Below are 15065 nucleotides of genomic sequence, written 5' to 3'. Positions count from 1 at the left end.
AATTCCCCCACCTCCCTCCCCAAGGTTGTGTCACCGCCCCGTGATATTTCTACAGGAGTGGAAGCCATGCAGGCACATCCTCAAAGCTCGGATACGTTCAGGGCCTCGATCGCCAGGAGCATTTTGACCCCCAGGAAATAACATTTTGAAAAACCACAGTGGGGGGGAAAGAAAGAATTGGAAAACTACCTCCTGACAAGTGAAATTACTCATCATCGTTTGGCTTAAGCCCACTTCTCGGTAGAAATGATCCCTAGATGCTCATTTTTTACTGTTAGACGATAAGACGCATAGCATAATTGTCACATCTGTTGCTTTCTTTTTTAGAAACTTTGTGCATACTTTGATTCAGTTTAAGAAGCCCATCATTGCAGCAGTAAATGGTCCAGCAATTGGCCTTGGAGCTTCCATACTGCCTCTCTGTGATGTCGTTTGGGCTAACGAGAAGGCTTGGTTTCAGACCCCATACACTACCTTTGGGCAGAGTCCTGATGGATGTTCTTCCCTCTCCTTTCCCAGGATAATGGGACTAGCTTCTGTGAGTAACTTCCGTTGGTTTCTTTTTCGCTATTTGATTTGGGGGTTTTGGTTTTTTCGAAAAGCAAAGTGGTAATCCCTAGTTTGGTGTCTGTTTAAGGTGAATAGGTGGTCGGTCTGTGTCGATTCAAACTGTTCAAATGTTTTGTGCTTCCATGGGATTGCTGGCTCAGTAAGAGGCGCTGAGAGTGGGAAAAGCTAGAACGTGCAGAATCGGTTCCGGGGTTTCGCCAAAATTTTCAGTTGCCGGGCTGGAATCCGCTCATTAGGAGATTTTCAGTGACATGCTGTAGTCTTCCGAGTGTCAAGGAACAGTGCCATTTTTTCATCTGCCCTCACAGAGACATCAAAAATTATTCTGAGTGGTACATCAGTGTAGTAGAGAAGCAGGGTAGCTCAGTGGATAGAGCACGGGCACGGGAGTCAGGTGATTATGGGTTCTTATCCCGGCTCCGCCAATTGTCTGCTGTGTGGCCTTAGGCAAGTCACTTCACTTCTCTGTGCCTCAGTTACCTTATCTGTAAAATGGGGATTGAGACTGTGAGCCCCGCCCGGGGTCCAGCCCAATTTGCTTGTATACACCCCAGCGCTTAGTACAGTGCCTGGTACATAGTAAGCACTTAACAAATACCATAAGTGTTATTAGTATTTATTATGATTATTTAAGTTCCTCAAGAACAGGGCCATTACTTCTGCTATTTTATGTTTTCAAGTTCTCTACCCACAGCAGTGGCTGAATAGATGTTACTGCTTCTGATGATGACAGGATGAATATGAACTTTTCAGTCTTTTTGATCCTGCTTACATTTTTAACCGCCCCAATATTCACATGGCAAGTATGTCCAGCAGTTTTATTCCTCTTTGGCATCTGCCAGTAAAACAAATCTCTAAGCAGATGTCTGATATAGCAGCTATCCGTTTGGCCCACGCAGAGCAGGGTGAGGGCAAAACTTGCTTAAATTCGGCTATCAAACTCCAGCCTCGATCTAAAACGTAACGGCATGTAAATCTTGGTTTGGAGGTGTGCAGCCCCTTCAGTGGAGCGAGAAGAATGACGATGCTCAAAGATAAACAAAAACTAGCCATGGGTGCTAGTTGCCCAAGGGAATTTCATCTTGTTTGCAAAAGGAATGAGAGAGATTACCCCAAATAAAAAGTATATATGAACAAGTATGGACAATGAACTCAAACTACCCATCTCTGAAGTGGACTGTTACGGTAAACTAGATTTGTAAATAAAAAGGCACTTTGGAGGTAGAAATCATGTTAGATTACAAATGCATAGCATCCTTTTAGACTAACATAGGTAAATAAGTGGACCGAATCACTATTTTCCCAACATTAAGTGGAAGAGTCTCATTGCCTTTAATGATAACGAGAGCATCACTCCTGTGGAATGGAGAAAAGAAAGGTTATTCCGGGCATAAGAATATTTCCATCTTGTCTTAGAGCCTTGTTTGTTGTCAGGTAGTTTTTTGTTTTGCTTTAATTAACCCCCACCTCACCCCCGTGTGCCTGCTGTATCTTATTTAAGGTTTTGTTTGTCATTGTGACCCGAAATAAATCACCAAAATTGTAAGTGGTATGAAGCAGCCATACCATTTCACCTAGAATGAGATAGTCTTTTGTGGAATTGAGTCTAGCAATCACTGATGTTTACTGAGCACCTACTGTGTCCGGAGCCTGGTACTAAGCTCTTGAGAACACAACAGAACCAAAAAGACCCATTCCCTGCTTTCAAGGAGTTTACAGTCTAATGTGGGATGGAAGATGGCCAGAATTTGTTTATAAATAGTGTAGCCTGGTAAAGAACTTGGATGGAAACTGGTAGTAGCAAGACCGTTGGGGAATGAAATAAATGAATAAGGTGTGTGTGAAAGGATTAATCTACATATATATATATATGTACATATATATATCCATGTATATGTAAGGACCATGAGATGGCTGTTGGGTTGTTGTGGCTTGGGAAGGTGGCAGTTGATTGAGGAAGACTTCCCAAAGGAAGTGGAATTCCAGGGTGACTTGGAAGAATCCAAACCCAGATTTCCTCCAGATGTGCCTTCCACTGCTGTATGGTAAATTTTTATAGAATGTTTTTTCCCCGAGAAATATCTCAGTATTTCAGAAAAAACTCAGCCTAGAGCAGGAGTTGGACCAGTGCCTGATGCAAATGCCGAAAACTTTGACTAGAACTGTCGTAGAATGATACTAAGTGAAGGGCGTATTAAATCAGTTTTGTTTCGGGTTGCATTTGGACGACTAGCGGAATCACACCATTTCATCCAGGCCTAGGAATAAATAGATGAGGCAGTAGTGGGGCCTGTGTCATTCAGACACACACAGGAGATGTGCCTCCTCCTCCGCTGGCTCTCTGGAGGTCCTGCAACAGCTGCTGGGGGCGGAAGCCCCAAGAATCTGGCAGAAGAAAGACTTCTGTCAAGTCGGCGAGCGCAGCTATCGTTGGCTTTCCCGCTGCTCCGCCATTTCTCGCTGGGCTTCCTACCCTTGCTCGCACTGGGGCCGCAGCGTGCCAAAGCTGGAAACAGGGTCGCGGGGTGGTCGCTTAGTAGGCGATTGCCAATCATTGTTTTGCCATCGTTCACTCCATGGTCATCAGTCCACCCCAGTGTGTGCACTTTGCACTCGAGAGCAGAGCCAGCGAGAGCTCACCCATTCCATTTCTATGGGGGTCCTCTTACTGGGCCTTCTTTCCAGCTAGCTCATACTGCTTCTCATCCTCCCTCCCTCCCCACGCTGAGCAAGAGGCTGTGGGACAGATAGCTTACCCCCATTTTCATCCGGAGAAGCGGCGAGGGCACGGGGAGATTGGAAGCTGTCCGGAGTCACGTAGTGCAGCCTCCCACACGGCTTACCTGTGTGTCATCTTACCTGCGAGTCCTCATTTGGCCCCGATTCCAAAAATTCTCAGTGAAACATCTTCATGATACCGATTTCAGGGTCGAGCGTAAGGGTGTGTGATAGAGAAAGTGGTCGTCCTAAGCGCAGCGTTTTCATTGCAGTGGTTTTCCGGAACCCGGTTTTTACTGTGTGATTTTTCTGAAACACCATTCTACGCACATCTCCCCACTCCTCCCGGACTTCTGCTGGTTACCCATTCCTCTCGGCATTAAGCGGGAAGTCCTGACCATTGGCTTGAAAGCACTCTATCAGCTCTCTCTCCCTCCTACTTATCCATTCTCTTCTCAGCACACACTCTTCATTCCTCTCAAACTAACCCACACACCGTGCTGCCGCCTCATCTCTCCCACCGCCACTGTCTGGAGCTCTCCCCTCCTTCAAAGCCCTTCTGAGGTCCCATCTCCAGGAAGCCTCCCTGATTTATTTCGAATCGCCCCGCTCTATATCCCCTAGCTGCTAAGCAACTGCAGCCCTTCGGTGCCACCTAAGTAGTCCGTAAAATATAAGTACGTATTTAATGTCTGTGTACCCCTTTAGACTGTAAGCTCCTCCAGCTTCTGTCAATCGTGTCTATCAATTCTGTGGCATTGCACGTTCCCAAGTACAGTGCTCTGCAAACAGTAAATGCTCGATAAATACCATCGAGTGATGGACGGACATATCGTACACACCCTTAGACTTAAGCAGTAACTCCTGTACTTATCCCCTTTTCCTTCCTTCTATCTGTATTTTATTTTAATGTCTTTCTTCCCCTAGAGATTGTAAACTCCTTGAGGGCAGTTATCACGTCTGCTCATTTTACCGTTCCCTCCCAAGTACGTAGAAGCAGCGTAGAGAAGCAGTGTGGCCTAGTGGCAGAGAGCACGGGCTCGGGAGTCAGAGGACGTGGGTTCTAATCCCGGCTCCGCCAGGTCTGCTATGTGACCTTGGGCAAGTCACTTCACTTTTCTGTGCCTCAGTTACCTCATCTGCAAAATGGGGATTAAGAACTGTGAGCCCCATGTGGGACAACCTGATTACCTCATAGCTACCCTAGCATTTAGAACAGTGCTTGGCACGTAGTAAGCGCTTAACAAATGCCATCATTATTATTTATGTAGTAGAGAGTGCAGCACAAAACGGGAACTGTATCTACTCTCAATCAATCAATGATATTTATTGAGCGCCTACTGTATGCAGAGCACTGTACTAAGATCCTGGGAGAGTACAATTCAACAGAGTTGGTAGGCACATTCCCTGCCCACAAGCAGCTTACAGTCTAGATGGGACGATCGATACTACTGATAAACTAAAACCAGTAAGACTTTAATTATAAAAACTTGTTATAAGGAAGTTTTAGCTATAATGAAAATTGAGTGAGTCTTTAATATGCTCCAAGTAACTTTATCCCAACCGCTTTTGGTTTATTTGATGTCTTTAAGCTTTTGCGGTAAATCTCCTGTCTCAGAGCTCCCTTTTTAAAAGTCTTACACTAATAGTAGACATCCAAATATGGAAAGAAAAATTAATTTCCCCAAGAGATTGTTGGTAGCGAGGGGCTCACGATAGAAATGAAATGTCCGTTTGAGGTCTCTTCTTTGGGAAAGGCAGAAAATGAAAGCCACCAAACTATGTGCTTTGCACAGAGTAAGCGCTTAATAAATGCCATCATTATTATTATTATGTACTGCCATGTACTATTTACATGTGCCTGTGTATTGCCCCTGTAAAATTTTAGGGAGAAAAGAGTGCTGATGACGAAAAGCTACTGCCTTTAGTATCAGCTAACAGAACGTAAGGTTTGAGAGAATACACTAACCCGTGCTGTACTAAAAGCCACCATTACCAACAATAAAATATCCCACTATAATATCAATGTCAATCAGTGGTATTTGTCGTGTGCAGAGCACTGCACTAAGCAGAGTTGGTGGGCATGATCCCTGCCCACAGCAAACTTAAAGTCTGTATTACCGTTTAATTTAGGGTCCTGGACAGTCAGTTCCTTGGTCAGTTGTGCTAGAGTGTAGGGTTATTTCCTCTTATCAGTGTATGGAAAGTGCTTTGCACACAGGAAGCGCTCAGCTAATACCGTTGATGATGATGCGCGCCAAACCACTGCACTAAGCGCTTGTACTAAGAGTTGGTAGGCGCGTTGCCTGCCCACAAGGAGCTTACAGTCTAGAGAGTCCTCATGGGCTCCGGTAAAGGGAAACTCACGTTAGGGTATACCGTGCCTGAGCTATATTCAGAGCCACATATCTGCTCATGGCCGCGTCTTCTGCCCGCGCCGGCCTTTCCAGCCCCGCACCTGCTCGTGAGTGAACTGCACCGTCAGTTGTGTTCCCTTTCACGCTGTCTCCCGACAGATGTGCCGTGACGGGAAAACATTCCCTAATTCTCCAGTCACGTTCTGTCCGAAGCAAAACGTGCAAGCGCACGTTCTAGGAGAGCCGACGGTCGTCCTCTCCTTTGTTCGTAAATATTAGCCTGAAACTTTATTATAGTCAAGTGAAATTGAAAGCAGATCAGGAGGTATCTAGAGTAGCACGCTCACGTTGCCGGGCTGGGTTGTATCTGGATAAGTTGAAGGCACAGCTCCTGCCCGGCTACGATTTTACAATCCCATATAAAGGCAACACAGATTATGGAGACTCTCGGGTGCTCTTCCCAGGCGTAGGGAGACCAGAAATTTAAACGTGTGTATGTGCGCGGACGTTAAGGTAGCCTAGAGGAAGGGAAAAGAAGAGGTAGAATCATTGTGAAATCCAGTGTCCCCTGGGCCCTTTATCCTCTGGGGAGAAAGAAGGTAAATTATGCAGGAATCGATCATTGACACAAATCTTGATGTGGATACGTAGCAGTCTTATTTCCCAGAAATTCCCCTTCCGAGGAAGAAGGGGGGCAGCCAAAGGCAAAATCAAATCAACAGTATTTATTGAGCACCTATGCCGTGCAGAGCACTGTACTAAGGACTTGGAAAAGTACAACATAGCAGATACGATTACAGCCCACGGGGGAGGCCGACATTAAAAGAAATTACAGATAGGGGAAATTCTAGGAGGGAAAGAAACCAAATTGGCTCTCTGCCTTCTTGCACAGCCCGCTCATGGCCTGATTAGGGAGGTGGCTTCAACTTTTTGCCCAGGTGTGCAGAGTGAAACGATGGGTTGCCAACACTAACAGCTGAGCCGAGCCAGGCACAACAGGGCAATGAGGTCCCAGCTCCCAGTTTTTTCCCTGGGATTTTGTGTTGCCAGGAGCAAGCCCAGGCCTGGAAATTGCGATCCCTGCCTGGGACAAATCTCAGGAAGACTTTTTGGCTCCCTTGCCCTGTGGACTTGCTGCTGTGTCTGGTCTCTTTCTTTGATTCAGCAGCTAGTCGTAAGAAATGCTTAAACTTGCCTTTCTGCTGCTTTTAAGTAATTCAGCTGCTAGTGCCGCTAGACTTAGGGCCAAGGCACTGATGTGTTATAAAAGGGAGTTTTGCACCTTGTCAGTTATTCCTTGCCATCCCCTGTTGCCGATTTGTACCCCCCAAGCGCTTAGTACAGTGCTCTGCACACGGTAAGCGCTCAATAAATATGATTGAATGAATTCACCACAGAGGCTAACTTACAAATTAGGGAAGGCTGTCTAGGTTGAGAAGCTAAACTAACAGGTAGCAAAAAAATTTGAATCAAAGCAGTAGCTATAACTTCTTTTCACTAGGATGGACTGAACAGTGCTTTGCACATAGTAAGCGCTTAATGCCATTATTATTATTATTATTATTAAGGGTTTCTCTGAAAGAAAATAATAATTTTGGTATTTGTTAAGCACTTATTCGGTGCCAAGCACGGTTCAAAGCACTGGGGTAGATGCAAGTTAATCAGGTCCCATGTGGGGCTCGGAGTTCAGGTAGGAGGGAGAACAGGTACTGAATCCCCAATTTGCAGGTGAGGGAAGAGAAGCACAGAGAAGTGAATTGACTTGCCCCAAGTCACGTAGCAGATAGAGGGCAGAGGCAGGATTAGAACCCAGGTCTTTTGACTCCCAGTCCCATGCTCTTTTACACTGGGCCACACCGCTTCTCCGGTACTCTTCAAATGTTCTTACTTTGTCCAGCAACTGTCCTCGTGATGGACTAAGCCCTGGATCCTGAAACCTAAAGTTTGGCATTTGCGAGAGGAGACCTGAAGATAGAGAATCCTTTCTCTCCTTTCCATGGCAGCCCACTCCAAATCCCAGAAGTGTTTTTGTCAGATAGTTTTGTAGAGCTGTTGTGCCTTCATTCAAAGTTAATCTAATTAACACATCTTGACGGGCAGGGAACGCGTCTACCATCTCTGTTGTACCGTACTCTCCAGAGTATTGTACCAAACACTCTGCACACAGTAAGTGCTCAGTAAATACGCTTGATTGATTGACGCTTAAGAGGTATTTGGGGCCTTGCGTGGAAATTTTTTCCTCTTTGGAACAGATCTCCACACTCGAGGTCCACGTTCGACCCCTGAGAGGATCGAGAAGGTTCCAACATAAATGTTTCTGGGGCACAAAGTATGCTATGCCAGCAAGAGACAAGTTGGAGATTCCCGTTGCAGAAAATCCTTTTTCAGTTTAAAGTGTCCATGTTATCGCTTCTAAGATGTAGGAATCCAAACCTTGAAAGTTTCAAATCCCTTAGGAAATGAGTGGTTAGGCCTAGCTATCAAGGCAGCCTTCAGAAAAAGTTTTCTCTCCCAAAAGCCAGGAAGCAGAGATAAAGGTGCCGTCTCTATTGTGAAGGCTGTAAATCCAATTTCATATGGGTATTTTCTCAGTCATCACAAGATGACCAAGAACAATTAAATCCCTGAAATGATAATGATAATAATGGTACTTGTTAAGCAGTATGTGCCAAGCCCTGTTCTGAGCACTGAAGCAGATGCAAGTTAACACAGTCCCAGTCCCACCCGGGGCTCACAGGCTAAGTAGGAGGGAGAACAGGCAGCGAATCTCCATTGTGCAGGTGAGGGAACTGAGGCATAGAGAAGTGAACTGACTTACCCAAGGTCACAGAGCCGGCATTAGAACCCAGGTCCTCTGATTCCCAGGCCCGGGCTCTTTCCACTAGGCCAAGCTGTGTGCTTATGCTTGTTTTTCCTCCATGCGGTCTGCTTTGATTCCTTCTGAATTGTCAGTGAATCCGAAGGGTAGCTATAAACCGGTTGATTTTGCCTCAGGGAAGAATCCTCATCCATTACCGTGGGTGATCTGAGGTCTCCTCAGAAGCTAGATTTAACTATTAGAGGCTGCCCAGAATCTCCTACAGCAGCATATGAATGGAAGTGGATCCAAAAATCCACTTTTTGGAAAAATCCAAAGTGGATTTTTGTTTAATGATAATTAACAGTTTAAACTTTTAACTCAATTCAAACTCCAGAGAGGCAGCGCGGCCTAACAGAGAGAGGACAGGACTCGGGGGCCAAAGATGCAGGTTCTAGTCCCGGCTCTGCCGCGTAACCTTGGGCGGGTCGCTTTGCTTCTCCGTGCCTCAGTTCCCCCACCTGTGAGACGGGAATAAAATATCCATTCTCCCTCCCTCTCAAGTTGTGAACCCCCGTGTGGGATGGGAGCTAGGTCCGCTCTGATTAAACATATACCTGCCCCAGCGCTTAGCACAGCGCTTGCTCATCGCGTTCCCTTGTGCCCTGTGTGAACCATCAAGCACTTGCTGGGTTAAGGTGCCCCCAACCTGGGCCACTTGGAGGAAAAGCACCCATTCTTCCCCGCACCACACGCTTTCTCATGATTTTCAAAATAACGGTCAGGGTCGTTTCCCTGAGGGGCAAGCTTAAAAGTCAGCGGACCCAAAGTACCTCAGATTAACTAGCTGCCTTTTGAAAGGAGTGAGATTTCTACTGGTTTCTTCTTGGTTTTCTTTGAAATCAGAAAGAAAACTCTGTCATTGCCTGCGGCAGTCAGAAACGGTTGGATTTAGTTTTGTTTTGTGCTGGGTACAAAGATCCCAGTGCAACACATCTGGATTAAATACTTCAGCAGCCCCACTGGGGCAAGCATTTCTCAAACCATGTTTAATTTGGGGGTTGGGGTGTTCTAAGTTATTCAGCTCCTCTCCCTCCCCCCTCCCACTCCTTCACCCATTACATTTCATATCAGAAATAACTCTTCTTTCCCTTAGGCAAATGAACTGTTGTTCAGTGGAAGGAAGTTGACCGCACAGGAGGCTTGTGCCAAAGGATTGGTCTCCCAAGTGTTTTGGCCGGGGACATTCACACAGGAAGTAATGGTTCGAATTAAGGAACTTGCCACATGTAATTCCGTTGTAAGTTTCATTTGTTTCTTGCGTATAACCGTGATTCTTTTAGATGTGTGCAGCACCGTGCCTCCAGAAAGCTCACTGTGTCCTATGAAGAACTTCTAGATAGGGAGCGTCTCCTACGATATAAGGAGAGGAGGGAGAATTGTAAGCACAGTCAAAGGGAAACCAGAGAAGGGGGAAAAAAGGTTTCTTAGATGACTTCCACAGCCTTCTGCAAAACGGTATTTGCATTGGATGCTAAAACGAAAATCCCATCTCTGTGATGCTCCTCAAATCCAGAGAAAGGTTACTGACCGTCCAGTGAGAGGTTGTAAAACTAGTTCTTCACATCTCACACTGTGGTTTTTGTCAGAAAGACGCTCACACCGCTACGTGACCTACTCTGCTCCATGTTAAAGGGTAACAAATGAAAATTCAAGGAAAAGCTCAAAATTTCCCTCCGAAGCCCTGTATTCGGAAAACCTCCGGAGTCTGTTTTGAAAGGGAAAACGCTGTTAACTCTCACTGAGCCACCGTTGGCGCATGAAAGAGAGGCGAGGGAACTCCGGCCTGGACGGTCTTTGAAGCGGAAACGCCACTTGCTGATAATGCAGGGTTGACTGTAGAACTTGCCATCAGACGGAAGGGGAGAAAAGGGAGTTGGTTCAGTTGGATCGTGAATTCCCTCCAGGTTAATACGGGGGCCCAGCTTGCCTTGGCTGAGATCCTCGAAGCACTCGAGAAACTCTCGGTAATTCTCAACAGTGCGCTGGGGAAAAATGGGAACGAGTGGAAGAATTCTAAAAATTCCTCCACCAACTCGACAGCTAACGTTGAACAGCGGGAGCGTCAGGGTCCTAGCATCTCAGAAAAACCCAGACTACTGCTACCATGCTTACCTAACTTAAAAAGAAAACACTACCCTGCCCTGTATACGCTCTAACACTGAATCAATTTTCTTGTTTGGCGTAGGTTCTTGAAGAATCCAAAGGCCTGGTGCGCAATGTCATGAAGATGGACTTAGAGCAAGCAAACGAGAGAGAGTGTGAAGTGTTAAAGAAAATCTGGGGCTCTGCTCAAGGAATGGACTCCATTTTAAAATACTTGCAGAGAAAAATTGATGAGTTCTAATTGGATGTAATGCTCGTAAATTGACACTGGAATTGAATTTAATGGGATATCTATGGCTCAAAGATAACCGAATCCATTTTGAACCCCTGGAACAAGTTTACCTGTAGTTCGAAAAGCTTGGAGATAGGGCACTGGAAAAATCCAGGCTGTGTACCATTGAGGAGCTTTTAAAAGTACTGTATCTTAACGAGAAAAAAAAAATTACCAGATCTCCTTTGGACATAATTCTTTTATATCGAGTAAACGTACACACACGAAGTAAAACTATAACAGTGAGCACCAGACAGCTTTCGAAGCTCTAGTTTTATTGTCTTTGGCTAGTACTGTATGAAGAAGAAAAGCATTGAACTGTGTTTGTTGTTTTCTGGGTAGCAGGAAAGTCTGGAATAACGTTTGTTTTTTCTCTATACATTTTCTTCTAGAATACAGAATTTAAACGGGTATTAGCCAACCTTTTCACTGCCCCAGCAAGTCAGTAAAAATCTGAGGCTTTGCATTTTGTCTCAGAGAAGGTGCAAATACCTCAAGTAATAGATTATTCTAAACAAAAAATAAGTATCTTTTACAGGAGAAGCCCTTATAAGCGAAAAGCAGAATGATACACATATCCTAAAAACAGAACGGGTGCTCGGGATTTATGCTAAGTAAACATCCGACTCCCTTTAAAAAAAAAAGTCCAATTCTTACCCAGTTAGCATGAAGAAACCACTGTCTCGCTAGAAGAAGGCTTGTTTTGCAGTATTAGTGAATCACTGAATATCTTATGTATGAATAGTTAAGTTATAAGTTAGTCTTAGTGGGTTTTAAAATAGTTTTCCTGACTTTTAAAAAAATAACTACATAAGTGCTTCTTGTTGCTGGGTGAGAATACTACTTTATATACAGTTTTGTTTTCCTTTTGCAGATTTAATTGAACGTATTACACCAAAAAGTGCATTTTATGTTCATACGTGTAATTTCTAGGTTCACTTAGAATATATTATTTAATAAGTTAAATTCTTTTGGCACACTATTAAATACAGAAACTTTCAAAAAAAAACTACCTTATATTAGACATTTACTGTTCTTTGTCTATGCTTTTTATGTCTACACCATGGACTTTATACAGCATGGTGTACAAGAGTGCCCTGTGTAAATAGACATATTTTGCATTCCTTTCAGGAGTGTTACTGATTCCTGACTACGGGTGCCTGTAATTACTTGGGCATCTGGGCTTGCAATCTTAATGAATGTATGAAGACTGAAATTAAATCAAACGTTATTTTTGTACAGTTTTGAAGTTTATACTTGGAACTGACCCCCCCCCCCCACCCCACCCCACCTTTTCCGGCAGAGAGCTGTACAGTGTTTAAATCTGCCTTTACCTTGGATTGGTACAGTATTTTTGCATCTGTGGGACCTACTTTTTTGTTCAGTAGTTGAACTATGTATAAGCTGTACAATCTGTAAAGTTTTTATAGAATAAATATTCAGCTGTGAAAACTGGTTAAAATAAAACTAATATTTCTTAACACATTCTAAATGTTTCTCTGCTACAGTCCCCTCTTTTGAGGCCTCTCCAGTTCCCTCCGCCAAGAACGTTCTGGCCGTCATCTGTGTACTGTGTAAATCCTTCTAATTACTCTTTGGGAGCCGGGCTTAAAAGAAATGGTGAGGTTCCAGCTTAATTAAAAAAAAAAAAAATGTCGCATGAGCGAGCTGAAAAATTCAAAGATGCCCCTAAAGGACAGCAAACGGCGACCGCCGACGTTAGAGAATTAGTATTTGTCTGCCGCTGGGCTTTGTCCTAAGAGATATTGATGGGCACACCTGCTATTCCCTCTTCATCTTTCCCCCCGTGCGCACGATTTTACAGGTTAGTGAGAAGCAAAGATAGCGTGGCTCGGTGGAAAGAGCCCGGGCTTTGGAGTCTGAGGTCAGGGGTTCAAATCCCAGTTCCGCCAACTGTCAGCTGTGTGACTTTGGACAAGTCACTTCACTTCTCTGTGCCTCAGTTCCCTCATCTGTAAAATGGGGACTAAAACTGTGAGCCCCCCGTGGGACAACCTGATCACCGCGTAACCACCCCAGCGCTTAGAACGGTGCTTTGCGCATAGTAAGCGCTTAACAAATACCATTATTAGTACTGAAGAACGATGGCCAGGATATAAACTTCAAACTGAAGTAGACCACCTTCATTAGTACTTATCGAGTGCTTACTGCACGCAGAGGGCTGTACTAAGCGCTCGGACGAGCACAACGCAACCGAGTTGGGGGACACGTTCCCCGCCCGCAACGAGCTTACGGTCCAGAGCACCCGACCCACTGTTGGGTAGGGACTGTCTCTATATGTTACCAATTTGTACTTCCCAAGCGCTTAGTACAGTGCTCTGCACATAGTAAGCGCTCAATAAATACGATTGATGATGATGATCCTTAGGAAGAGAGGCCAGTTGGAATCTCCGTTCTAGAGCAACAGATGAACCTCGGTCCTGAGACTTACCAGTAAGGAGGATGTGGAGAAGCAGCGTGGCCTAGAGCACGTCGTGCCTGCGAGTCAGAAGGTCCTGGGTTCTCATCCTGGCTCCCCCGCTTGTCTGCTGTGTGACCTTGGGCAAGTCACTTCACTTCTCTGGGCCTCAGTTACCTCATCTGGAAAACAGGAATTAAGACTGTGAGCCCCATGTGGGACGGGGACTGTGTCCAGCCCAATTAGCTTCTATCTACCCCAGCACTTAGTACAGTGCCTGGCACATAGTAAGCACGTAACGGATGCCATTTTCAAAAAAGAAAATCGGCTGGGGGGGTTGCGGTTTGCTCGGTGCCACTGGCCTGCTCCCTGCCAGTTATGTTTCCCACTGGCATGGTGGGCTGGAGCTTATTGCCAAGTGCCTGCGACTACTCACAGAACGACAAGTGGGTGGTTTGATTTGCATCCAGAAGCGCTGCCGGGAGTCTCATATAATCATAACGTTGGTATCTGTTAAGCGCTTACTACGGGCCGAGCACTGTTCTAAGCGCTCGTCTCTACGCATGCCCTCCTCACCGTGTAAGCGCAGACTTTGGGGAATCATGGTTCTACCAAAAGCCAAAATTCGGGGTGACTCAAAAGCCAAGTCCAGAAGCACACCCCATCCAGTAGCGTCGTAACTGCCGGAGAAAGGAACAGTTGACCTTCTTCCTTCTCGGAATGGGTGGTTTGGGTTTTCATTTTCATTCCTTCACACTGAGCTTACAGTCTAGAGGGGGAGACAGACATGAATATGAATAAATACCAACTCTATTGTACTGTGTACACGGCGTTCAATAAATACCATTGACGGAAGGAACGGATTCTTGATCACCCAGGTTGTTTGGTGTTGCTCTGACACTCCAGAGTCCGTTCTTGCATCACCAACTCCGCTCTCGAAGCCCACAAGGCTACTTTGTTTCATCCTTCCTGCCTCCTGTGCAGGATGTCCCAATCAGAAAAAAAAAAAGGAAAAACATTCCTCTTACCCTCTTTCTTGCCCTTCTAGAAATGTATTTAGGATGGCACAGGGAATATGAAAAACATATGAAGGCTAACAGGATACACAGCCCCAGAGACCAGGAACTGGCCTATGCAATGTCTTAAACTTGGTGGTTTCTTTCATGTAAAGTTAAGCTTCTGTTCTGAAGCGTTACATTTTAAAGACTGACCTCCAACCGATAATGCCTTGTTACTTGGACTCTTATTACTTGTCAATAGCAAAGGAAGAATGAAAATGTTTCTTCATTTATATCTTGTGCTTTCAATTAACCAACCAATTTAGGAATCCAGGAGAATCTTACTCAGTTTACAGAGAAAAACATTACCGAATCAACTGGGGAATAGTTAAGTTCGCTTCTATGTAGACATGAGTTGAAAATATCCAGTTACAAGAAAACCTCTAATAATGAAGCCAAATTTAGGGAATTTTGTTGTGGGGTTCTTTGTACACTGGTTTTTAAATGATGTTGAATTGATTTCTGGGACCAGTAATAATAATAATGATGGTATTTGTTTAGTGCTGACTATGTGCAAAGCACTGTTCTAAGCGCTGGGGGGGATACAAGGTGATCAGGTTGTCCCACTTGGGGCTCACAGTCTTAATCCCCATTTTACAGATGAGGGAACTGAGGCACAGAGAAGTGACTTGCCCAAAGTCACACAGCTGACAGTTGGCGGAGTCAGGATTTGAACCCATGACCTCCAAAGCCCGTGCTCTTTCCACTG

At 45.0% G+C, this 15065-nt stretch overlaps 1 protein-coding gene across 3 annotated transcripts in view; it reads left to right on the top strand.

Moving 5' to 3' along the window:
• CDYL (chromodomain Y like) overlaps positions 1-12329 on the top strand; it is a 155890-nt gene extending 143561 nt beyond the window's left edge. For 2 of the 3 annotated variants that reach the window (XM_038770409.1, XM_038770407.1), the window contains 3 exons: positions 328-538; positions 9599-9742; positions 10691-12329. In XM_038770409.1, coding sequence (XP_038626337.1) covers positions 328-538; positions 9599-9742; positions 10691-10849 — 514 coding nt within the window. In that variant the 3' untranslated portion in view covers positions 10850-12329. The remainder of the gene's footprint in view (positions 1-327; positions 539-9598; positions 9743-10690) is intronic. The other variant, XM_038770408.1, reaches the window with a different exon arrangement.
• The last annotated feature ends 2736 nt before the right edge of the window (positions 12330-15065 follow it).

Source organism: Tachyglossus aculeatus, chromosome X3, assembly GCF_015852505.1.
Source record: "Tachyglossus aculeatus isolate mTacAcu1 chromosome X3, mTacAcu1.pri, whole genome shotgun sequence".
Lineage (NCBI taxonomy): Eukaryota > Metazoa > Chordata > Mammalia > Monotremata > Tachyglossidae > Tachyglossus > Tachyglossus aculeatus.
Note: the sequence above shows the minus strand (reverse complement) of the source record. Positions and strands in the feature narration are given on the sequence as shown.